Source organism: Petromyzon marinus, chromosome 69 (genome assembly GCF_048934315.1).
Source record: "Petromyzon marinus isolate PM22_M1 ecotype Great Lakes invasive population chromosome 69, UKy_Petmar_22M1.pri1.0, whole genome shotgun sequence".
Classification (NCBI taxonomy): domain Eukaryota; kingdom Metazoa; phylum Chordata; class Hyperoartia; order Petromyzontiformes; family Petromyzontidae; genus Petromyzon; species Petromyzon marinus.
In genome coordinates, this window is record NC_133735.1 from 2571317 (window position 1) to 2596939 (window position 25623).

Below are 25623 nucleotides of genomic sequence, written 5' to 3' on the forward strand. Positions count from 1 at the left end.
GACCCCTTCCTGGCCCCGCCCCCTCCCCCCGGCCCCGCCCACCTCCCCCCACCCCCGCTCACCAGCTGAGCGCTGGCCCCGCCCCCCGCCCCCCGCCCCTCCCCCCGGCCCCGCCCACCTCCTCCCACCCCCACTCAACAGCTAAGCGCTGGCCCCGCCCCCCGCCTCGCCCCCTCACCTCGGCCCCGCCCACCTCCCCCCTGCCCCACTCACCAGCTGAGCGCTGGCCCCGCCCCCTCCCCCCGGCCCCGCCCCCTCCCCCCGGCCCCGCCCACCTCCTCCCACCCCCACTCACCAGCTGAGCGCTGGACCGGCCCCCCGCCCCACCCCCCGACCCCTTCCCCCAGCCCCGCCCACCTCCCACCACCCCCACTCACCAGCTGAGCGCTGGCCCCGCCCCCCGCCCCGCCCCCTCACCCGGCCCCGCCCACCTCCCCCACTCACCAGCTGAGCGCTGGCCACGCCCCCCGGCCCGCCCCCTCCCCCCGGCCCCGCCCACCTCCCACCACCCCCACTCACCAGCTGAGCGCTGTGCCCGCGCGCGTCTCTTGAGGCGGGGGCCCACCCCTTGCCCCTCCCTCCATCCCAGACGCGTCAGCAGCAGCACACCCCGTGTGGAGCTGGGGGGGGCGGGGGGGGAGCGGGGGGGGAGCGGGGGGGGGGGGAGCGGGGGGGAGCGGGGGGGGGGGGAGCGGGGGGGGGTGAACGTGGTGAGCGTGGTGAGCGTGGTGAGTGTGGTGAGCGTGGTGAGCGTGGTGAGTGTGGTGAGTGTGGTGAGCGTGGTGAGTATGGTGAGTGTGGTGAGCGTGGTGAGTGAGTGTGGTGAGCGTGGTGAGTGTGGTGAGCGTGGTGAGCGTGGTGAGCGTGGTGAGCATGGTGAGCGTGGTGAGTGTGGTGAGCGTGGTGAGTATGGTGAGTGTGGTGAGCGTGGTGAGTGTGGTGAGTGAGTGTGGTGAGCGTGGTGAGCGTGGTGAGTGTGGTGAGTGTGGTGAGCATGGTGAGCGTGGTGAGTGTGGTGATTGTGTGGTGAGTGAGTGTGGTGAGTGAGTGTGGTGAGTGAGTGTGGTGAGTGTGGTGAGTGAGTGTGGTGAGTGAGTGTGGTGAGTGAGTGTGGTGAGTGTGGTGAGTGAGTGTGGTGAGTGAGTGTGGTGAGTGAGTGTGGTGAGTGTGGTGAGTGTGTGGTGAGTGTGGTGAGTGTGTGGTGAGTGTGTGGTGAGTGTGTGGTGAGTGTGGTGAGTGTGTGGTGAGTGTGTGGTGAGTGTGTGGTGAGTGTGCGGTGAGTGTGCGGTGAGTGTGTGGTGAGTGTACGGTGAGTGTGCGGTGAGTGTGTGGTGAGTGTGTGGAGAGTGTGGTGAGTGTGTGGTGAGTGTGTGGTGAGGTTGTGGTGAGTGTGTGGTGAGTGTGGTGAGTGTGTGGTGAGTGTGTGGTGAGTGTGTGGTGAGTGTGTGGTGAGTGTGTGGTGAGTGTGTGGTGAGTGTGTGGTGAGTGTGTTGAGTGTGTGTTGAGTGTGTGTTGAGTGTGTGGTGAGTGTGTGGTGAGTGTGGTGAGTGTGTGGTGAGTGTGTGGTGAGTGTGGTGAGTGTGTGGTGAGTGTGTGGTGAGTGTGTGGTGAGTGTGGTGAGTGTGTGGTGAGTGTGGTGAGTGTGTGGTGAGTGTGGTGAGTGTGTGGTGAGTGTGGTGAGTGTGCGGTGAGTGTGTGGTGAGTGTGTGGTGAGTGTGTGGTGAGTGTGGTGAGCGTGGTGAGCGTGGTGAGTGTGGTGAGCGTGGTGAGTGTGGTGAGCGTGGTGAGCATGGTGAGCGTGGTGAGCGTGGTGAGCATGGTGAGCGTGGTGAGTGTGGTGAGCGTGGTGAGTGTGGTGAGTGTGGTGAGCGTGGTGAGTGTGGTGAGTGAGTGTGGTGAGCGTGGTGAGCGTGGTGAGTGTGGTGAGTGTGGTGAGCATGGTGAGCGTGGTGAGTGTGGTGATTGTGTGGTGAGTGAGTGTGGTGAGTGAGTGTGGTGAGTGAGTGTGGTGAGTGTGGTGAGTGAGTGTGGTGAGTGAGTGTGGTGAGTGAGTGTGGTGAGTGTGGTGAGTGTGTGGTGAGTGTGGTGAGTGTGTGGTGAGTGTGTGGTGAGTGTGTGGTGAGTGTGGTGAGTGTGTGGTGAGTGTGTGGTGAGTGTGTGGTGAGTGTGCGGTGAGTGTGCGGTGAGTGTCTGGTGAGTGTGTGGTGAGTGTACGGTGAGTGTGCGGTGAGTGTGTGGTGAGTGTGTGGTGAGTGTGGTGAGTGTGGTGAGTGTGTGGTGAGTGTGTGGTGAGGTTGTGGTGAGTGTGTGGTGAGTGTGTGGTGAGTGTGTGGTGAGTGTGTGGTGAGTGTGTGGTGAGTGTGTGGTGAGTGTGTGGTGAGTGTGTTGAGTGTGTGTTGAGTGTGTGTTGAGTGTGTGGTGAGTGTGTGGTGAGTGTGGTGAGTGTGTGGTGAGTGTGTGGTGAGTGTGTGGTGAGTGTGTGGTGAGTGTGTGGTGAGTGTGGTGAGTGTGTGGTGAGTGTGGTGAGTGTGTGGTGAGTGTGGTGAGCGTGGTGAGCGTGGTGAGTGTGGTGAGCGTGGTGAGTGTGGTGAGCGTGGTGAGCATGGTGAGCGTGGTGAGCGTGGTGAGCATGGTGAGCGTGGTGAGTGTGGTGAGCGTGGTGAGTGTGGTGAGTGTGGTGAGCGTGATGAGTGTGGTGAGTGAGTGTGGTGAGCGTGGTGAGCGTGGTGAGTGTGGTGAGTGTGGTGAGCATGGTGAGCGTGGTGAGTGTGGTGATTGTGTGGTGAGTGAGTGTGGTGAGTGAGTGTGGTGAGTGTGGTGAGTGAGTGTGGTGAGTGAGTGTGGTGAGTGAGTGTGGTGAGTGTGGTGAGTGTGTGGTGAGTGTGGTGAGTGTGTGGTGAGTGTGTGGTGAGTGTGTGGTGAGTGTGGTGAGTGTGTGGTGAGTGTGTGGTGAGTGTGTGGTGAGTGTGCGGTGAGTGTGCGGTGAGTGTCTGGTGAGTGTGTGGTGAGTGTACGGTGAGTGTGCGGTGAGTGTGTGGTGAGTGTGGTGAGTGTGTGGTGAGTGTGGTGAGTGTGTGGTGAGTGTGGTGAGTGTGTGGTGAGTGTGGTGAGTGTGTGGTGAGTGTGTGGTGAGTGTGTGGTGAGTGTGTGGTGAGTGTGGTGAGCGTGGTGAGCGTGGTGAGTGTGGTGAGCGTGGTGAGTGTGGTGAGCGTGGTGAGCATGGTGAGCGTGGTGAGCGTGGTGAGCATGGTGAGCGTGGTGAGTGTGGTGAGCGTGGTGAGTGTGGTGAGTGTGGTGAGCGTGGTGAGTGTGGTGAGTGAGTGTGGTGAGCGTGGTGAGCGTGGTGAGTGTGGTGAGTGTGGTGAGCATGGTGAGCGTGGTGAGTGTGGTGATTGTGTGGTGAGTGAGTGTGGTGAGTGAGTGTGGTGAGTGAGTGTGGTGAGTGTGGTGAGTGAGTGTGGTGAGTGAGTGTGGTGAGTGAGTGTGGTGAGTGTGGTGAGTGTGTGGTGAGTGTGGTGAGTGTGTGGTGAGTGTGTGGTGAGTGTGTGGTGAGTGTGGTGAGTGTGTGGTGAGTGTGTGGTGAGTGTGTGGTGAGTGTGCGGTGAGTGTGCGGTGAGTGTCTGGTGAGTGTGTGGTGAGTGTACGGTGAGTGTGCGGTGAGTGTGTGGTGAGTGTGTGGTGAGTGTGGTGAGTGTGGTGAGTGTGTGGTGAGGTTGTGGTGAGTGTGTGGTGAGTGTGTGGTGAGTGTGTGGTGAGTGTGTGGTGAGTGTGGTGAGTGTGTGGTGAGTGTGGTGAGTGTGTGGTGAGTGTGGTGAGTGTGTGGTGAGTGTGTGGTGAGTGTGTGGTGAGTGTGTGGTGAGTGTGGTGAGTGTGTGGTGAGTGTGGTGAGTGTGTGGTGAGTGTGGTGAGTGTGTGGTGAGTGTGTGGTGAGTGTGTGGTGAGTGTGGTGAGCGTGGTGAGCGTGGTGAGTGTGGTGAGCGTGGTGAGTGTGGTGAGCGTGGTGAGCATGGTGAGCGTGGTGAGCGTGGTGAGCATGGTGAGCGTGGTGAGTGTGGTGAGCGTGGTGAGTGTGGTGAGTGTGGTGAGCGTGGTGAGTGTGGTGAGTGAGTGTGGTGAGCGTGGTGAGCGTGGTGAGTGTGGTGAGTGTGGTGAGCATGGTGAGCGTGGTGAGTGTGGTGATTGTGTGGTGAGTGAGTGTGGTGAGTGAGTGTGGTGAGTGAGTGTGGTGAGTGTGGTGAGTGAGTGTGGTGAGTGAGTGTGGTGAGTGAGTGTGGTGAGTGTGGTGAGTGTGTGGTGAGTGTGGTGAGTGTGTGGTGAGTGTGTGGTGAGTGTGTGGTGAGTGTGGTGAGTGTGTGGTGAGTGTGTGGTGAGTGTGCGGTGAGTGTGCGGTGAGTGTCTGGTGAGTGTGTGGTGAGTGTACGGTGAGTGTGCGGTGAGTGTGTGGTGAGTGTGTGGTGAGTGTGGTGAGTGTGGTGAGTGTGTGGTGAGTGTGTGGTGAGTGTGGTGAGCGTGGTGAGCGTGGTGAGTGTGGTGAGCGTGGTGAGTGTGGTGAGCGTGGTGAGCGTGGTGAGCGTGGTGAGCGTGGTGAGCATGGTGAGCGTGGTGAGCGTGGTGAGCGTGGTGAGCGTGGTGAGTGTGGTGAGCGTGGTGAGTGTGGTGAGTGAGTGTGGTGAGCGTGGTGAGCGTGGTGAGTGTGGTGAGTGTGGTGAGCATGGTGAGCGTGGTGAGTGTGGTGATTGTGTGGTGAGTGAGTGTGGTGAGTGAGTGTGGTGAGTGTGGTGAGTGTGTGGTGAGTGTGGTGAGTGTGTGGTGAGTGTGTGGTGAGTGTGTGGTGAGTGTGGTGAGTGTGTGGTGAGTGTGTGGTGAGTGTGCGGTGAGTGTGCGGTGAGTGTCTGGTGAGTGTGTGGTGAGTGTACGGTGAGTGTGCGGTGAGTGTGTGGTGAGTGTGTGGTGAGTGTGGTGAGTGTGGTGAGTGTGTGGTGAGTGTGTGGTGAGTGTGGTGAGCGTGGTGAGCGTGGTGAGTGTGGTGAGCGTGGTGAGTGTGGTGAGCGTGGTGAGCGTGGTGAGCGTGGTGAGCGTGGTGAGCATGGTGAGCGTGGTGAGCGTGGTGAGCGTGGTGAGCGTGGTGAGTGTGGTGAGCGTGGTGAGTGTGGTGAGTGAGTGTGGTGAGCGTGGTGAGCGTGGTGAGTGTGGTGAGTGTGGTGAGCATGGTGAGCGTGGTGAGTGTGGTGATTGTGTGGTGAGTGAGTGTGGTGAGTGAGTGTGGTGAGTGTGGTGAGTGTGGTGAGTGAGTGTGGTGAGTGAGTGTGGTGAGTGAGTGTGGTGAGTGTGGTGAGTGTGTGGTGAGTGTGGTGAGTGTGTGGTGAGTGTGTGGTGAGTGTGTGGTGAGTGTGGTGAGTGTGTGGTGAGTGTGTGGTGAGTGTGTGGTGAGTGTGCGGTGAGTGTCTGGTGAGTGTGTGGTGAGTGTACGGTGAGTGTGCGGTGAGTGTGTGGTGAGTGTGTGGTGAGTGTGGTGAGTGTGTGGTGAGTGTGTGGTGAGGTTGTGGTGAGTGTGTGGTGAGTGTGTGGTGAGTGTGTGGTGAGTGTGTGGTGAGTGTGTGGTGAGTGTGTGGTGAGTGTGTGGTGAGTGTGTGGTGAGTGTGTGGTGAGTGTGGTGAGTGTGGTGAGTGTGTGGTGAGTGTGGTGAGTGTGTGGTGAGTGTGTGGTGAGTGTGTGGTGAGTGTGTGGTGAGTGTGGTGAGCGTGGTGAGCGTGGTGAGCGTGGTGAGCGTGGTGAGTGTGGTGAGCGTGGTGAGCATGGTGAGCGTGGTGAGCGTGGTGAGCATGGTGAGCGTGGTGAGTGTGGTGAGCGTGGTGAGTGTGGTGAGTGTGGTGAGCGTGGTGAGTGTGGTGAGTGAGTGTGGTGAGCGTGGTGAGTGTGGTGAGTGTGGTGAGCATGGTGAGCGTGGTGAGTGTGGTGATTGTGTGGTGAGTGAGTGTGGTGAGTGAGTGTGGTGAGTGAGTGTGGTGAGTGTGGTGAGTGAGTGTGGTGAGTGAGTGTGGTGAGTGAGTGTGGTGAGTGTGGTGAGTGTGTGGTGAGTGTGGTGAGTGTGTGGTGAGTGTGTGGTGAGTGTGTGGTGAGTGTGGTGAGTGTGTGGTGAGTGTGTGGTGAGTGTGTGGTGAGTGTGCGGTGAGTGTGCGGTGAGTGTCTGGTGAGTGTGTGGTGAGTGTGCGGTGAGTGTGCGGTGAGTGTGTGGTGAGTGTGGTGAGTGTGTGGTGAGTGTGGTGAGTGTGTGGTGAGTGTGGTGAGTGTGTGGTGAGTGTGGTGAGTGTGTGGTGAGTGTGTGGTGAGTGTGTGGTGAGTGTGTGGTGAGTGTGGTGAGCGTGGTGAGCGTGGTGAGTGTGGTGAGCGTGGTGAGTGTGGTGAGCGTGGTGAGCATGGTGAGCGTGGTGAGCGTGGTGAGCATGGTGAGCGTGGTGAGTGTGGTGAGCGTGGTGAGTGTGGTGAGTGTGGTGAGCGTGGTGAGTGTGGTGAGTGAGTGTGGTGAGCGTGGTGAGCGTGGTGAGTGTGGTGAGTGTGGTGAGCATGGTGAGCGTGGTGAGTGTGGTGATTGTGTGGTGAGTGAGTGTGGTGAGTGAGTGTGGTGAGTGAGTGTGGTGAGTGTGGTGAGTGAGTGTGGTGAGTGAGTGTGGTGAGTGAGTGTGGTGAGTGTGGTGAGTGTGTGGTGAGTGTGGTGAGTGTGTGGTGAGTGTGTGGTGAGTGTGTGGTGAGTGTGGTGAGTGTGTGGTGAGTGTGTGGTGAGTGTGTGGTGAGTGTGCGGTGAGTGTGCGGTGAGTGTCTGGTGAGTGTGTGGTGAGTGTACGGTGAGTGTGCGGTGAGTGTGTGGTGAGTGTGTGGTGAGTGTGGTGAGTGTGGTGAGTGTGTGGTGAGTGTGTGGTGAGTGTGGTGAGCGTGGTGAGCGTGGTGAGTGTGGTGAGCGTGGTGAGTGTGGTGAGGGTGGTGAGCATGGTGAGCGTGGTGAGCGTGGTGAGCATGGTGAGCGTGGTGAGTGTGGTGAGCGTGGTGAGTGTGGTGAGTGTGGTGAGCGTGGTGAGTGTGGTGAGTGAGTGTGGTGAGCGTGGTGAGCGTGGTGAGTGTGGTGAGTGTGGTGAGCATGGTGAGCGTGGTGAGTGTGGTGATTGTGTGGTGAGTGAGTGTGGTGAGTGAGTGTGGTGAGTGAGTGTGGTGAGTGTGGTGAGTGAGTGTGGTGAGTGAGTGTGGTGAGTGAGTGTGGTGAGTGTGGTGAGTGTGTGGTGAGTGTGGTGAGTGTGTGGTGAGTGTGTGGTGAGTGTGTGGTGAGTGTGGTGAGTGTGTGGTGAGTGTGTGGTGAGTGTGTGGTGAGTGTGCGGTGAGTGTCTGGTGAGTGTGTGGTGAGTGTACGGTGAGTGTGCGGTGAGTGTGTGGTGAGTGTGTGGTGAGTGTGGTGAGTGTGGTGAGTGTGTGGTGAGTGTGTGGTGAGGTTGTGGTGAGTGTGTGGTGAGTGTGTGGTGAGTGTGTGGTGAGTGTGTGGTGAGTGTGGTGAGTGTGTGGTGAGTGTGGTGAGTGTGGTGAGTGTGTGGTGAGTGTGGTGAGTGTGTGGTGAGTGTGTGGTGAGTGTGTGGTGAGTGTGTGGTGAGTGTGTGGTGAGTGTGGTGAGTGTGTGGTGAGTGTGGTGAGTGTGTGGTGAGTGTGGTGAGTGTGTGGTGAGTGTGTGGTGAGTGTGTGGTGAGTGTGTGGTGAGTGTGGTGAGCGTGGTGAGCGTGGTGAGTGTGGTGAGCGTGGTGAGTGTGGTGAGCGTGGTGAGCGTGGTGAGCGTGGTGAGCGTGGTGAGCGTGGTGAGCGTGGTGAGTGTGGTGAGCGTGGTGAGTGTGGTGAGCGTGGTGAGTGTGGTGAGTGAGTGTGGTGAGCGTGGTGAGCGTGGTGAGTGTGGTGAGTGTGGTGAGCATGGTGAGCGTGGTGAGTGTGGTGATTGTGTGGTGAGTGAGTGTGGTGAGTGAGTGTGGTGAGTGAGTGTGGTGAGTGTGGTGAGTGAGTGTGGTGAGTGAGTGTGGTGAGTGAGTGTGGTGAGTGTGGTGAGTGTGTGGTGAGTGTGGTGAGTGTGTGGTGAGTGTGTGGTGAGTGTGTGGTGAGTGTGGTGAGTGTGTGGTGAGTGTGTGGTGAGTGTGTGGTGAGTGTGCGGTGAGTGTGCGGTGAGTGTCTGGTGAGTGTGTGGTGAGTGTACGGTGAGTGTGCGGTGAGTGTGTGGTGAGTGTGGTGAGTGTGTGGTGAGTGTGGTGAGTGTGTGGTGAGTGTGGTGAGTGTGTGGTGAGTGTGGTGAGTGTGTGGTGAGTGTGTGGTGAGTGTGTGGTGAGTGTGTGGTGAGTGTGGTGAGCGTGGTGAGCGTGGTGAGTGTGGTGAGCGTGGTGAGTGTGGTGAGCGTGGTGAGCATGGTGAGCGTGGTGAGCGTGGTGAGCATGGTGAGCGTGGTGAGTGTGGTGAGCGTGGTGAGTGTGGTGAGTGTGGTGAGCGTGGTGAGTGTGGTGAGTGAGTGTGGTGAGCGTGGTGAGCGTGGTGAGTGTGGTGAGTGTGGTGAGCATGGTGAGCGTGGTGAGTGTGGTGATTGTGTGGTGAGTGAGTGTGGTGAGTGAGTGTGGTGAGTGAGTGTGGTGAGTGTGGTGAGTGAGTGTGGTGAGTGAATGTGGTGAGTGAGTGTGGTGAGTGTGGTGAGTGTGTGGTGAGTGTGGTGAGTGTGTGGTGAGTGTGTGGTGAGTGTGTGGTGAGTGTGGTGAGTGTGTGGTGAGTGTGTGGTGAGTGTGTGGTGAGTGTGCGGTGAGTGTGCGGTGAGTGTCTGGTGAGTGTGTGGTGAGTGTACGGTGAGTGTGCGGTGAGTGTGTGGTGAGTGTGTGGTGAGTGTGGTGAGTGTGGTGAGTGTGTGGTGAGTGTGTGGTGAGGTTGTGGTGAGTGTGTGGTGAGTGTGTGGTGAGTGTGTGGTGAGTGTGTGGTGAGTGTGGTGAGTGTGTGGTGAGTGTGGTGAGTGTGTGGTGAGTGTGGTGAGTGTGTGGTGAGTGTGTGGTGAGTGTGTGGTGAGTGTGTGGTGAGTGTGTGGTGAGTGTGGTGAGTGTGTGGTGAGTGTGGTGAGTGTGTGGTGAGTGTGGTGAGTGTGTGGTGAGTGTGTGGTGAGTGTGTGGTGAGTGTGTGGTGAGTGTGGTGAGCGTGGTGAGCGTGGTGAGTGTGGTGAGCGTGGTGAGTGTGGTGCGTGAGCAATGGTGAGCGTGGTGAGCGTGGTGAGCATGGTGAGCGTGGTGAGTGTGGTGAGCGTGGTGAGTGTGGTGAGTGTGGTGAGCGTGGTGAGCGTGGTGAGTGAGTGTGGTGAGCGTGGTGAGCGTGGTGAGTGTGGTGAGTGTGGTGAGCATGGTGAGCGTGTGAGTGTGGTGATTGTGTGGTGAGTGAGTGTGGTGAGTGAGTGTGGTGAGTGAGTGTGGTGAGTGTGGTGAGTGAGTGTGGTGAGTGAGTGTGGTGAGTGAGTGTGGTGAGTGTGGTGAGTGTGTGGTGAGTGTGGTGAGTGTGTGGTGAGTGTGTGGTGAGTGTGTGGTGAGTGTGGTGAGTGTGTGGTGAGTGTGTGGTGAGTGTGTGGTGAGTGTGCGGTGAGTGTGCGGTGAGTGTCTGGTGAGTGTGTGGTGAGTGTGCGGTGAGTGTGCGGTGAGTGTGCGGTGAGTGTGTGGTGAGTGTGGTGAGTGTGGTGAGTGTGTGGTGAGTGTGTGGTGAGGTTGTGGTGAGTGTGTGGTGAGTGTGTGGTGAGTGTGTGGTGAGTGTGTGGTGAGTGTGTGGTGAGTGTGTGGTGAGTGTGTTGAGTGTGTGTTGAGTGTGTGTTGAGTGTGTGGTGAGTGTGTGGTGAGTGTGGTGAGTGTGTGGTGAGTGTGGTGAGTGTGTGGTGAGTGTGTGGTGAGTGTGTGGTGAGTGTGTGGTGAGTGTGTGGTGAGTGTGGTGAGTGTGTGGTGAGTGTGTGGTGAGTGTGTGGTGAGTGTGGTGAGTGTGTGGTGAGTGTGTGGCGAGTGTGTGGTGAGTGTGTGGTGAGTGTGTTGTGAGTGTGTGGTGAGTGTGTGGTGAGTGTGTGGTGAGTGTGTGGTGAGTGTGTGGTGAGTGTGTTGTGAGTGTGTGGTGAGTGTGTGGTGAGTGTGTTGAGTGTGTGTTGAGTGTGTGTTGAGTGTGTGGTGAGTGTGTGGTGAGTGTGTGGTGAGTGTGGTGAGTGTGTGGTGAGTGTGTGGTGAGTGTGGTGAGTGTGTGGTGAGTGTGTGGTGAGTGTGTGGTGAGTGTGTGGTGAGTGTGGTGAGTGTGTGGTGAGTGTGGTGAGTGTGTGGTGAGTGTGTGGTGAGTGTGGTGAGTGTGTGGTGAGTGTGTGGTGAGTGTGTGGTGAGTGTGTGGTGAGTGTGGTGAGTGTGTGGTGAGTGTGGTGAGTGTGTGGTGAGTGTGGTGAGTGTGTGGTGAGTGTGTGGTTGAGTGTGTGGTGAGTGTGTGGTGAGTGTGGTGAGCGTGGTGAGCGTGGTGAGTGTGGTGAGCGTGGTGAGTGTGGTGAGCGTGGTGAGCATGGTGAGCGTGGTGAGCGTGTGAGCATGGTGAGCGTGGTGAGTGTGGTGAGCGTGGTGAGTGTGGTGAGTGTGGTGAGCGTGGTGAGTGTGGTGAGTGAGTGTGGTGAGCGTGGTGAGCGTGGTGAGCGTGGTGAGTGTGGTGAGCATGGTGAGCGTGGTGAGTGTGGTGATTGTGTGGTGAGTGAGTGTGGTGAGTGAGTGTGGTGAGTGAGTGTGGTGAGTGTGGTGAGTGAGTGTGGTGAGTGAGTGTGGTGAGTGAGTGTGGTGAGTGTGGTGAGTGTGTGGTGAGTGTGGTGAGTGTGTGGTGAGTGTGTGGTGAGTGTGTGGTGAGTGTGGTGAGTGTGTGGTGAGTGTGTGGTGAGTGTGTGGTGAGTGTGCGGTGAGTGTGCGGTGAGTGTGTGGTGAGTGTGTGGTGAGTGTGCGGTGAGTGTGTGGTGAGTGTGTGGTGAGTGTGGTGAGTGTGTGGTGAGTGTGTGGTGAGTGTGTGGTGAGTGTGTGGTGAGTGTGTGGTGAGTGTGTGGTGAGTGTGTTGTGAGTGTGTGTTGAGTGTGTGTTGAGTGTGTGGTGAGTGTGTGGTGAGTGTGGTGAGTGTGTGGTGAGTGTGTGGTGAGTGTGGTGAGTGTGTGGTGAGTGTGTGGTGAGTGTGTGGTGAGTGTGGTGAGTGTGTGGTGAGTGTGGTGAGTGTGTGGTGAGTGTGTGGTGAGTGTGTGGTGAGTGTGGTGAGTGTGTGGTGAGTGTGTGGCGAGTGTGTGGTGAGTGTGTTGTGAGTGTGTGGTGAGTGTGTGGTGAGTGTGTGGTGAGTGTGTGGTGAGTGTGTGGTGAGTGTGTTGAGTGTGTGTTGAGTGTGTGGTGAGTGTGTGGTGAGTGTGTGGTGAGTGTGTGGTGAGTGTGGTGAGTGTGTGGTGAGTGTGTGGTGAGTGTGGTGAGTGTGTGGTGAGTGTGTGGTGAGTGTGTGGTGAGTGTGGTGAGTGTGTGGTGAGTGTGGTGAGTGTGTGGTGAGTGTGTGGTGAGTGTGTGGTGAGTGTGTGGTGAGTGTGTGGTGAGTGTGGTGAGTGTGTGGTGAGTGTGTGGTGAGTGTGGTGAGTGTGTGGTGAGTGTGTGGCGAGTGTGTGGTGAGTGTGTGGTGAGTGTGTTGTGAGTGTGTGGTGAGTGTGTGGTGAGTGTGTGGTGAGTGTGTGGTGAGTGTGTGGTGAGTGTTTGGTGAGTGTGTGGTGTGTGTGGTGAGTGTGCGGTGAGTGTGCGGTGAGTGTGGTGAGTGTGGTGAGTGTGTGGTGAGTGTGTGGTGAGTGTGTGGTGAGGTTGTGGTGAGTGTGTGGTGAGTGTGTGGTGAGTGTGGTGAGTGTGTGGTGAGTGTACGGTGAGTGTGCGGTGAGTGTGCGGTGAGTGTGGTGAGTGTGGTGAGTGTGTGGTGAGTGTGTGGTGAGTGTGTGGTGAGTGTGTGGTGAGTGTGTGGTGAGTGTGGTGAGTGTGTGGTGAGTGTGTGGTGAGTGTGGTGAGTGTGTGGTGAGTGTGTGGTGAGTGTGTGGTGAGTGTGTGGTGAGTGTGGTGAGTGTGTGGTGAGTGTGGTGAGTGTGTGGTGAGTGTGTGGTGAGTGTGTGGTGAGTGTGTGGTGAGTGTGGTGAGTGTGTGGTGAGTGTGGTGAGTGTGTGGTGAGTGTGTGGTGAGTGTGTGGTGAGTGTGGTGAGTGTGTGGTGAGTGTGTGGTGAGTGTGTGGTGAGTGTGTGGTGAGTGTGGTGAGTGTGTGGTGAGTGTGGTGAGTGTGTGGTGAGTGTGGTGAGTGTGTGGTGAGTGTGTGGTGAGTGTGTGGTGAGTGTGTGGTGAGTGTGGTGAGCGTGGTGAGCGTGGTGAGTGTGGTGAGCGTGGTGAGTGTGGTGAGCGTGGTGAGCATGGTGAGCGTGGTGAGCGTGGTGAGCATGGTGAGCGTGGTGAGCGTGGTGAGCGTGGTGAGTGTGGTGAGTGTGGTGAGCGTGGTGAGTGTGGTGAGTGAGTGTGGTGAGCGTGGTGAGCGTGGTGAGTGTGGTGAGTGTGGTGAGCATGGTGAGCGTGGTGAGTGTGGTGATTGTGTGGTGAGTGAGTGTGGTGAGTGAGTGTGGTGAGTGAGTGTGGTGAGTGTGGTGAGTGAGTGTGGTGAGTGAGTGTGGTGAGTGAGTGTGGTGAGTGTGGTGAGTGTGTGGTGAGTGTGGTGAGGGTGTGGTGAGTGTGTGGTGAGTGTGTGGTGAGTGTGGTGAGTGTGTGGTGAGTGTGTGGTGAGTGTGTGGTGAGTGTGCGGTGAGTGTGCGGTGAGTGTGCGGTGAGTGTGCGGTGAGTGTACGGTGAGTGTGCGGTGAGTGTGCGGTGAGTGTGTGGTGAGTGTGGTGAGTGTGTGGTGAGTGTGTGGTGAGGTTGTGGTGAGTGTGTGGTGAGTGTGTGGTGAGTGTGTGGTGAGTGTGTGGTGAGTGTGTGGTGAGTGTGTTGTGAGTGTGTGGTGAGTGTGTGGTTAGTGTGTTGAGTGTGTGTTGAGTGTGTGTTGAGTGTGTGGTGAGTGTGTGGTGAGTGTGGTGAGTGTGTGGTGAGTGTGTGGTGAGTGTGTGGTGAGTGTGTGGTGAGTGTGTGGTGAGTGTGTGGTGAGTGTGTGGTGAGTGTGGTGAGTGTGTGGTGAGTGTGGTGAGTGTGTGGTGAGTGTGTGGTGAGTGTGTGGTGAGTGTGTGGTGAGTGTGGTGAGTGTGTGGTGAGTGTGTGGCGAGTGTGTGGCGAGTGTGTGGCGAGTGTGTGGTGAGTGTGTGGTGAGTGTGTGGTGAGTGTGTGGTGAGTGTGTGGTGAGTGTGTGTGGTGAGTGTGTTGAGTGTGTGTTGAGTGTGTGTTGAGTGTGTGGTGAGTGTGTGGTGAGTGTGTGGTGAGTGTGGTGAGTGTGTGGTGAGTGTGTGGTGAGTGTGGTGAGTGTGTGGTGAGTGTGTGGTGAGTGTGTGGTGAGTGTGTGGTGAGTGTGGTGAGTGTGTGTGTGAGTGTGGTGAGTGTGTGGTGAGTGTGTGGTGAGTGTGGTGAGTGTGTGGTGAGTGTGTGGTGAGTGTGTGGTGAGTGTGGTGAGTGTGGTGAGTGTGTGGTGAGTGTGGTGAGTGTGTGGTGAGTGTGTGGTGAGTGTGGTGAGTGTGTGGTGAGTGTGTGGCGAGTGTGTGGTGAGTGTGTGGTGAGTGTGTTGTGAGTGTGTGGTGAGTGTGTGGTGAGTGTGTGGTGAGTGTTTGGTGAGTGTGGTGAGTGTGCGGTGAGTGTGCGGTGAGTGTGGTGAGTGTGGTGAGTGTGTGGTGAGTGTGTGGTGAGGTTGTGGTGAGTGTGTGGTGAGTGTGTGGTGAGTGTGGTGAGTGTGTGGTGAGTGTACGGTGAGTGTGCGGTGAGTGTGCGGTGAGTGTGGTGAGTGTGGTGAGTGTGTGGTGAGTGTGTGTTGAGTGTGTGGTGAGTGTGTGGTGAGTGTGTGGTGAGTGTGGTGAGTGTGTGGATATATTAGTGTGTGGTGAGTGTGTGGTGAGTGTGTGGTGAGTGTGTGGTGAGTGTGTGGTGAGTTGGTACTCACCGTACCGGCGTCACCAGCAGCCTCTGGGCAGCGCCCGGGATGGGCTCCCCCAGCCCCTCCCCCCCCCACCGGGAGGGAGGGGAGGGGCGGCCCCCCGGGCCCCTCCCCCTCCGCCCGCGTCATCGATGACGTCTTCGACGTGAACTCCGACCTCGTCACCAGCCGGCGGGGGGCGATCCCAAACTCGCCCACATCCTGGGGAGGTGAGCGGAGGGGTGAGCGGAGGGGTGAGCGGAGGGGTGAGCGGCGGGGTGAGGTGAGGGGTGAGCGGAGGGGTGAGCGGAGGGGTGAGCGGAGGGGTGAGCGGAGGGGTGAGGTGAGGGGTGAGCGGAGGGGTGAGCGGAGGGGTGAGCGGAGGGGTGAGCGGAGGGGTGAGCGGAGGGGTGAGCGGCGGGGTGAGGTGAGGGGTGAGCGGAGGGGTGAGCGGAGGGGTGAGCGGAGGGGTGAGCGGCGAGGTGAGGGGGGGGTGGACGAGGGGGGTGGATGTGGGGGGGTGGACGAGGGGGGAGTGGACGAGGGGGGGGTGGACGAGGTGGGGGTGGACATGGGGGGGGGTGGACGAGGGGGGGGGTGGACGAGGGGGGGGTGGACGAGGGGGGGGAGGTGGACTCACATCATCGTCCATGAAGTCCTCCGGCCTCTGCTGCTTGTGTTCACCCTTCTGCTGCCGCGAGGAGACGAAGGAGGACGGGACCCATCCTGGGGGTGGGGGGGGGGTGAGGCTGTAGTGGTGAGGCTGTAGTGGTGGTGACGCTGTAGTGGTGAGGCTGTAGTGGTGGTGAGGCTGTAGTGGTGGTGAGGCTGTAGTGGTGAGGGTGTAGTGGTGAGGCTGTAGTGCGGTGAGGCTGTAGCGGTGAGGCTGTAGTGTGGTGAGGCTGTAGTGGTGAGGATGTAGTGGTGAGGCTGTAGTGGTGAGGCTGTAGTGGTGGTGAGGCTGTAGTGGGAGAGCTGGACTGTAGTGTGAGGGCTGTAGTGGTGAGGGCTGTAGTGCGGTGAGGCTGTAGCGGTGAGGCTGTAGTGTGGTGAGGCTGTAGTGGTGAGGATGTAGTGGTGAGGCTGTAGTGGTGAGGCTGTAGTGGTGGTGAGGCTGTAGTGGTGGTGAGGCTGTAGTGGTGAGGGTGTAGTGGTGAGGCTGTAGTGCGGTGAGGCTGTAGCGGTGAGGCTGTAGTGTGGTGAGGCTGTAGTGGTGAGGATGTAGTGGTGAGGCTGTAGTGGTGAGGCTGTAGTGGTGGTGAGGCTGTAGTGGTGGTGAGGCTGTAGTGGTGAGGGTGTAGTGGTGAGGCTGTAGTGCGGTGAGGCTGTAGCGGTGAGGCTGTAGTGTGGTGAGGCTGTAGTGGTGAGGATGTAGTGGTGAGGCTGTAGTGGTGAGGCTGTAGTGGTGGTGAGGCTGTAGTGGTGGTGAGGCTGTAGTGGTGAGGGTGTAGTGGTGAGGCTGTAGTGCGGTGAGGCTGTAGCGGTGAGGCTGTAGTGTGGTGAGGCTGTAGTGGTGAGGATGTAGTGGTGAGGCTGTAGTGGTGAGGCTGTAGTGGTGGTGAGGCTGTAGTGGTGGTGAGGCTGTAGTGGTGAGGGTGTAGTGGTGAGGCTGTAGTGCGGTGAGGCTGTAGCGGTGAGGCTGTAGTGTGGTGAGGCTGTAGTGGTGGTGAGGCTGTAGTGTGGTGAGGCTGTAGTGGTGGTGAGGCTGTAGTGTGGTGAGGCTGTAGTGGTGAGGCTGTAGTGTGGTGAGGCTGTAGTGTGTGAGGCTGTAGTGGTGGTGAGGCTGTAGTGTGGTGAGGCTGTAGTGGTGAGGCTGTATTGTGGTGAGGCTGTAGTGTGTGAGGCTGTAGTGGTGGTGAGGCTGTAGTGTGGTGAGGCTGTAGTGGTGGTGAGGCTGTAGTGTGGTGAGGCTGTAGTGGTGAGGCTGTATTATGGTGAGGCTGTAGTGGTGAGGCTGTAGTGTGGTGAGGCTGTAGTAGGGAAGCTGTAGTGTGGTGAGGCTGTGGTGTGGTGAGGCTGTAGTGGTGAGGCTGTAGTGGTGAGGCTGTAATGGTGAGGCTGTAGTGGTGAGAATGTAGTAGGGAAGCTGTAGTGTGGTGAGGCTGTGGTGTGGTGAGGCTGTAGTGGTGAGGCTGTAGCGGTGAGGCTGTAGTGTGGTGAGGCTGTAGTGTGGTGAGGCTGTAGTGGTGAGGTTGTAGCGGTGAGGCTGTAGTGGTGAGGCTGTAGTGGTGAGGCTGTAGTGGTGGTGAGGCTGTAGTGTGGTGAGGCTGTAGTGGTGGTGAGGCTGTAGTGTGGTGAGGCTGTAGTGGTGAGGCTGTAGTGTGGTGAGGCTGTAGTGGTGAGGCTGTAGTGTGGTGAGGCTGTAGTGGTGAGGATGTAGTGGTGAGGCTGTAGTGGTGAGGCTGTAGTGGTGGTGAGGCTGTAGTGGTGGTGAGGCTGTAGTGGTGAGGCTGTAGTGGTGGTGAGGCTGTAGTGGTGAGGCTGTAGTGGTGGTGAGGCTGTAGTGGTGAGGCTGTAGTGTGGTGAGGCTGTAGTGTGGTGAGGCTGTAGTGGTGAGGCTGTAGTGGTGAGGCTGTAGTGTGGTGAGGCTGTAGTGGTGAGGCTGTAGTGTGGTGAGGCTGTAGTGGTGAGGCTGTAGTGGTGAGGCTGTAGTGGTGGTGAGGCTGTAGCGGTGAGGCTGTAGTGGTGAGGCTGTAGTGGGGGTGAGGCTGTAGTGGTGAGGCTGTAGTGGTGGTGAGGCTGTAGTGTGGTGAGGCAGTAGTGGTGAGGCTGTAGTGTGGTGAGGCTGTAGTGGTGAGGCTGTAGTGGTGAGGCTGTAGTGTGGTGAGGCTGTAGCAGTGAGGCTGTAGCGGTGAGGCTGTAGTGGTGAGGCTGTAGTGTGGTGAGGCTGTAGTGGTGAGGCTGTAGTAGTGGTGAGGCTGTAGTGGTGAGGCTGTAGTGGTGAGGATGTAGTGGTGAGGCTGTGGTGGTGAGGCTGTAGTGGTGGTGAGGCTGTAGTGGTGAGGCTGTAGTGGTGAGGCTGTAGTGGTGGTGAGGCTGTAGTGTGGTGAGGCTGTAGTGGTGAGGCTGTAGTGTGGTGAGGCTGTAGTGGTGAGGCTGTAGTGTGGTGAGGCTGTAGTGTGGTGAGGCTGTAGTGGTGAGGCTGTAGTGGTGAGGCTGCAGTAGTGAGGCTGTGATGTGGTGAGGCTGTAGTGGTGAGGCTGTAGTGGTGAGGCTGTAGTGTGGTGAGGCTGTAGTGGTGGTGAGGCTGTAGTGTGGTGAGGCTGTAGTGGTGGTGAGGCTGTAGTGTGGTGAGGCTGTAGTGGTGAGGCTGTATTGTGGTGAGGCTGTAGTGGTGAGGCTGTAGTGTGGTGAGGCTGTAGTGGTGAGGCTGTAGTGGTGAGGCTGTAGTGGTGAGGCTGTAGTGGTGAGGCTGTAATGGTGAGGCTGTAGTGGTGAGAATGTAGTGGGGAAGCTGTAGTGTGGTGAGGCTGTGGTGTGGTGAGGCTGTAGTGGTGAGGCTGTAGCGGTGAGGCTGTAGTGTGGTGAGGCTGTAGTGTGGTGAGGCTGTAGTGGTGAGGTTGTAGCGGTGAGGCTGTAGTGGTGAGGCTGTAGTGGTGAGGCTGTAGCAGTGAGGCTGTAGTGTGGTGAGGCTGTAGTGTAGTGAGGCTGTAGTGGTGAGGCTGTAGTGTGGTGAGCCTGTAGTGTGGTGAGGCTGTAGTGGTGAGGCTGTAGCGGTGAGGCTGTAGCGGTGAGGCTGTAGTGTGGTGAGGCTGTAGCGGTGAGGCTGTAGTGGTGAGGCTGTAGTAGTGAGGCTGTAGTGTGGTGAGGCTGTAGCAGTGAGGCTGTAGTGTGGTGAGGCTGTAGTGGTGAGGCTGTAGTGTGGTGAGGCTGTAGTGGTGAGGCTGTAGTGTGGTGAGGCTGTAGTGGTGAGGCTGTAGTGGTGAGGCTGTTGCGGTGAGGCTGTAGCGGTGAGGCTGTAGTGGTGAGGCTGTAGTGTGGTGAGGCTGTAGCGGTGAGGCTGTAGTGTGGTGAGGCTGTAGTGGTGAGGCTGTAGTGTGGTGAGGCTGTAGTGGTGAGGCTGTAGTGTGGTGAGGCTGTAGTGGTGAGGCTGTAGTGGTGAGGCTGTTGCGGTGAGGCTGTAGCGGTGAGGCTGTAGCGGTGAGGCTTTAGTGTGGTGAGAATGTAGTGGTGAGGCTGTAGTGGTGAGGCTGCAGTGGTGAGGCTGTAGCGGTGAGGCTGTAGCGGTGAGGCTGTAGTGGTGAGGCTGTAGTGGTGGTGAGGCTGTAGTGGTGAGGCTGTAGTGGTGAGGCTGTAGTGGTGGTGAGGCTGTAGTGGTGAGGCTGTAGTGGTGAGGCTGCAGTGTGGTGAGGCTGTAGCGGTGAGGCTGTAGCGGTGAGGCTGTGCGGTGAGGCTGTAGTGTGGTGAGGCTGTAGTGGTGAGGCTGTAGCGGTGAGGCTGCAGTAGGGAGGCTGTGATGTGGTGAGGCTGTAGTGGTGAGGCTGTAGCGGTGAGGCTGTAGTGTGGTGAGGCTGTAGTGGTGAGGCTGTAGTGTGGTGAGGCTGTAGTGGTGAGGTAGTGGTGGTGAGACTGTGGTGGTGAGGCTGTAGTGGTGAGGCTGTAGCGGTGGTGAGGCTGTAGTGGTGAGGCTGTAGTAGTGGTGAGGCTGTTGTGGTGAGGCTGTAGTGGTGAGGCTGTAGTGTGGTGAGGCTGTAGTGGTGAGGCTGTAGTGTGGTGAGGCTGTAGTGGTGAGGCTGTAGCGGTGAGGCTGTAGTGGTGAGGCTGTAGTGTGGTGAGGCTGTAGTGGTGAGGCTGTGGTGTGCTGGGCTCACCCTCACGGCTACCCACGGTGTTGTAGAAGCCGGCGGAGAAGCCCCCGGTGAAGGCGCCGTGGAATCTGCGGAAGCGGCCGTCGGCGTCACGCACCGCCTGCTCCGCCAGGGGCAGCGGCTTCCTCCGCAGCGGCGCGTCTACCGGTGGAGTGGGGGGACAGGGGAGTCGAGGGTAGGAGGACACAAACACCCACTCACACTCACACACTCACTCACACACTCACACACACACTCACTCACATTCACTCACTCACACACTCACACACTCACTCACTCACACACTCACTCACACACACACTCACTCACACACTCACTCACACACACACTCACTTACTCATACACTCACACACACACTCACTCACACACTCACTCACACACACACTCACACACTCACTCACTCACACACACAAACACCCACACACTCACACACTCACTCACACACCCACTCACTCACCCACACACTCACCCATTCACTTACTCACACACTCACTCACACACTCACACACACACTCACTCACACACTCACACACACACTCACTCACACACCCACACACACACTCACACACACACTCACTCACACACTCACTCACACACACACTCACTCACACACTCACACATTCACTCACACACACACTCACTCACACACTCACTCACACACTCACTCACACACTCACACACCCACACACTCACACACTCACACACTCACCCACACACTCACACACTCACTCACTCACACACTCACACACTCACTCACTCACACACACACTTACTCATACACTCACTCACACTCACTCACACTCACTCACTCACACACTCACACACTCACACACTCACTCACTCACACACTCACTCACACACTCACTACACTCACACACACACTCACACACTCACTCACTCACACACTCACACACTCTCTCTCACACACTCACACACACACTCACTCACACACTCACTCACACACACACTCACTCACTCACACACTCACTCACTCACTCACACACACTCACACACACACTTACTCATACACTCACTCACTCTACACACACTATCACAACACTCACTCACACACTCACACACACTCACACACTCACTCACACACTCACACACTCACTCACACACTCACACACACTCACACACTCACTCACTCACACACTCACACACACACTCACTCACACACTCACACACTCACTCACACACTCACTCACTCACACACTCACTCACTCACACACTCACTCACACACTCACACACTCACTCACACACTCACTCACACACTCACACACACTCACACACTCACTCACACACACTCCCAAGCACTAAATACACACACACTCACACACTCACTCACACACTCACTTACTCATACACTCACACACTCACTCACTCACACACTCACACACTCACTCACACACTCACTCACTCACACACTCACTCACACACACTCACACACTCACTCACATTCACTCACTCACACACTCACTCACTCATACACTCACACACTCACTCACTCACACACTCACACACACACTCACTCACACAAACACCCACTCACTCACACACTCACTCACTCACACACTCACACACTCACTCACTCACACACACTCACACACACTCACACACTCACTCACACACTCACACACTCACTCACCCACTCACTCACTCACACACTCACACACACACTCACACACTCACTCACACACTCACACACTCACTCACCCACTCACTCACACACTCACTCACACACACACTCACTCACACACTCACTCACACACCCACTCACTCACTCACACACTCACACACTCACTCACACACTCACACACACTCACACACACTCACACACACACTCACACACTCACACACACTCACACACCACTCACTCACACACTCACTCACACACACACTCACACACACACTCACTCACACACACACTCACTCACACACTCACTCATTCACTCACTCACACACTCACTCACACTCACACACACACTCACACACTCACACACTCACTCACACACTCACTCACTCACACACACTCACACACTCACTCACACACTCACTCACTCACACACTCACTCACACACTCACACACTCACTCACACTCACACACACACTCACACACTCACACACTCACTCACACACTCACTCACACACTCACTCACTCACACACTCACTCACACACTCACTCACTCACACACTCACTCACTCACACACTCACTCACACTCACACACACTCACTCACCCACTCACTCACACACACTCACTCACACACACTCACACACACACTCACTCACTCACACACTCACTCACACACTCACACACTCACTCACTCACACTCACACACACTCACACACTCACATCACACACTCACACACACACTCACACACACACTCACACACTCACACACACACTCACACACTCACACACTCACTTACTCATACACTTACTCACACACACACTCACACACTCACTCACACACTCACACACACTCACACACTCACTCACTCACACACACACTCACTCACACACTCACTCACACACTCACTCACACACACACTCACTCACACACTCACTCACACACCCACTCACTCACTCACACACTCACACACTCACTCACACACTCACACACACTCACACACACACACTCACACACACTCACACACACACTCACTCACACACTCACTCACACACTCACACACTCACTCACACACACACTCACTTCACACACTCACTCATTCACTCACTCACACACTCACACACTCACTCACACACTCACTCACTCACCCATTCACTTACTCACACACTCACACACTCACTCACTCACACACCCACACACTCACTCACCCACTCACTCACTCACACACTCACTCACACACACTCACACACTCACCCACTCACTCACTCACACACTCACTCATTCACTCACTCACACACACTCACACACTCACCCACTCACTCACACACTCACTCATTCACTCATTCACTCACTCACTCACACACTCACACACTCACTCACCCACTCACCCACACACTCACTTACTCATACACTCACTCACTCATACACTCATACACTCACTCACTCACCCATTCACTTACTCACACACTCACACACTCACTCACTCACACACTCACACACTCACCCAATTCACTTACTCACACACACACTCACACACTCACTCACACACTCACTCACACACACACTCACACACTCACTCACTCACCCACTCACTCGCTCACTCACCCACTCACTCACCCACTCACTCACTCACCCACTCACACACACACTCACCCATTCACTTACTCACTCACCCACTCACTCACTCACCCACTGACTCACTCACCCACCCACTCACCCACACACTCACACACTCACTCATTCACTCACTCACTCACCCACTCACTCACTCACCCACCCACTCACTCACTCACCCACTCACTCACTCACCCACTCACACACACTCACACTCACCCACCCACTCACTCACTCACCCACTCACTCACTCACCCACTCGCTCACTCGCTCACCCACCCACTCGCTCGCTCACCCACCCACTCGCTCGCTCACTCACTGTCCCACTCACTCACCCACTCACTCACCCACTCACTCACTCACCTACTCACTCACTCACCCACTCACTCACCCACTCACTCACCCACCCAAACAGCCACCCACTCACCCACCCACTCAGCCACCCACCCACTCACTCAGTAACCCACCCACTCAGTCACTCACCCACCCACCCACTCACCCACCCACTCACCCACCCACCCACTCACTCACTCACCCACCCACTCACCCACCCACTCACCCACTCACCCACCCACTCACCCAATCACCCACCCACTCACCCACCCACTCACCCACCCACTCACTCACCCACCCACTCACCCACCCACTCACCCAATCACCCACCCACTCACCCACTCACCCACCCACTCACCCACCCACTCACCCACCCACTCACCCACCCACTCACCCACCCACCCACTCACCCACCCACCCACTCACCCACCCACTCACCCACCCACCCACTCACCCACCCACTCACCCACCCACTCACTCACCCACTCACTCACCCACTCACTCACCCACCCACTCACTCACCCACCCACTCACTCACCCACCCACTCACTCACCCACCCACTCACTCACCCACCCACTCACTCACCCACCCACTCACTCACCCACCCACTCACCCACCCACCCACCCACTCACCCACCCACCCACTCACCCACCCACCCACCCACTCACCCACCCACCCACCCACTCACCCACCCACCCACCCACTCACCCACCCACCCACCCACTCACCCACCCACCCACCCACTCACCCACCCACCCACCCACTCACCCACCCACCCACCCACTCACCCACCCACCCACCCACTCACCCACCCACCCACCCACTCACCCACCCACCCACCCACCCACTCACCCACCCACCCACCCACTCACCCACCCACCCACCCACTCACCCACCCACCCACCCACTCACCCACCCACCCACCCACTCACCCACCCACCCACCCACTCACCCACCCACCCACCCACTCACCCACCCACCCACTCACCCACCCACCCACCCACTCACCCACCCACCCACCCACTCACCCACCCACCCACCCACTCACCCACCCACCCACCCACTCACCCACCCACCCACCCACTCACCCACCCACCCACCCACTCACCCACCCACCCACCCACTCACCCACCCACCCACCCACTCACCCACCCACCCACCCACTCACCCACCCACCCACCCACTCACCCACCCACTCACTCACCCACCCACTCACTCACCCACCCACTCACCCCACCCACCCACTCACCCACCCACTCTCACAACCAACACTCGTTCCACCCCCACACCCCCCCCCCACCGTCTGGGACATCTGGCAGCGGGTTCCCGTAGGAGACCAGATCCTCTTCGTCCTCCTCCTCGTCATCCTCCACCTCCTCCTCCTCGTCGTCGTCTCTCCTCGCTCTGTGACTTCTCCCACGACTCGCACCACCACGGCTACGGCCACCACCACCACTGCCGCTGCTGGGAGCCGCCATCGCTGTCCTCCTTGAGGCCCCGCCCCTCTCACGACCTCGCTGGGCTACGGCGGCCGAGCAGGCGGTCGTAGTTTTGTGACAGAGAGAGAGAGAGAAAAAAACGCGATTTTTTTGACGGGGGTTTGCTTTAAAATTCACGATGTAAACACCAATTTTTGTTGCTGGGTAGTAAGTGTTTTTTTTAATTTGCTTATGCCTACAAAAGTATAGAAAGTGGCTATTGTTGTTCCCCACAAACTTTGCTTGTGTGACCATTACCTAAACGTGAAGGAATGCCACAAACGCACACCACGTGTTCTCATTGAAAAATGGTGAAATTCAAAATATCAATGTCCTAGCCTCGAAAGCAAAGTTTGTCGGAAATAACAGCCAATTGCTGTACTTCTGGTGCATAAGCAATTAGGAAATAACACTTCCTACCCAGGACCGTCAACATTATTTTTGTTATACAGTGAAATCATCGAATTCTGCACGGTTTTTCATGGGCAACCCCCCATTGAGATTTACAGAAGATTTGGAGATAATTTAAATGAGTTTAGAGAGAACTCCCAAACAATAAACTATTTTTTATTCTGCCCCAAGCTGTAAGGGCCCCCATTGAGATTTACAGAAGATTGGGAGATAATTTAAATGAGTTTAGAGAGAACTCCCAAACAATAAACTATTTTTTATTCTGCCCCAGCTGTAAAGGCCCCCATTGAGATTTACAGAAGATTTGGAGATAATTTAAATGAGTTTAGAGAGAACTCCCAAACAATAAACTATTTTTTATTCTGCCCAAGCTGTAAGGCCCCCGTTGAAATTTACAGAAGATTGGGAGATAATTTAAATGAGTTTAGAGAGAACTCCCAAACAATAAACTATTTTTTATTCTGTCCAAGCTGTAAGGGCCCCATTGAAATTTACAGAAGATTGGGAGATAGTTTAAATGAGTTTAGAGAGAACTCCCAAACAATAAACTATTTTTTATTCTGCCCAAGCTGTAAAGGCCCCCATTGAGATTTACAGAAGATTGGGAGATAATTTAAATGAGTTTAGAGAGAACTCCCAAACAATAAACTATTTTTTATTCTGCCCAAGCTGTAAGGCCCCCATTGAAATTTACAAAAGATTGGGAGATAATTTAAATGAGTTTAGAGAGAACTCCCAAACAATAAACTATTTTTTATTCTGCCCAAGCTGTAAGGCCCCCATTGAAATTTACAGAAGATTGGGAGATAATTTAAATGAGTTTAGAGAGAACTCCCAAACAATAAACTATTTTTTATTCTGCCCCAAGCTGTAAGGCCCCCATTGAGATTTACAGAAGATTGGGAGATAATTTAATTTAGTTCAGAGAGAACTCCCAAACAATAAACTATTTTTTATTCTGCCCAAGCTGTAAAGGCCCCACTGAGGTGTGCAGCGATTTTTCAGAAGAAACTTGAGCCATTGCCAATGATAGCTCAGCCCAAGTGGCTTATCATCATCATCATCACCACGTGGACATTACAAAAGCATGGAGACCCACGGAGATACACAGAGACTCATCGAGATGCAGATACTCACTGAGACACAGAGATTAAATTGTTTTTTTATTGTACCAGGTCAGGCCCCTACCACTGAGCAACTGTGTCGCTCTTGTTAAGAAGTGACCTGGCCAACACGAATGATAGCAGCTCAATGAATTCGCTTA

The 25623-nt window shown here is 56.5% G+C and overlaps 1 protein-coding gene across 1 annotated transcript in view; it reads right to left on the reverse strand.

The window, feature by feature from the left end:
• Nucleotides 1-24005, reverse strand: part of LOC116957099 (G patch domain-containing protein 1) — a 66107-nt gene extending 42102 nt beyond the window's left edge. Inside the window, 6 exon segments of the mRNA XM_076055098.1 lie at nucleotides 520-620; nucleotides 14107-14177; nucleotides 14179-14301; nucleotides 14720-14805; nucleotides 18891-19028; nucleotides 23771-24005. Coding sequence (XP_075911213.1) covers nucleotides 520-620; nucleotides 14107-14177; nucleotides 14179-14301; nucleotides 14720-14805; nucleotides 18891-19028; nucleotides 23771-23948 — 697 coding nt within the window. The 5' untranslated portion in view covers nucleotides 23949-24005.
• Nucleotides 24006-25623: the final 1618 nt, after the last annotated feature.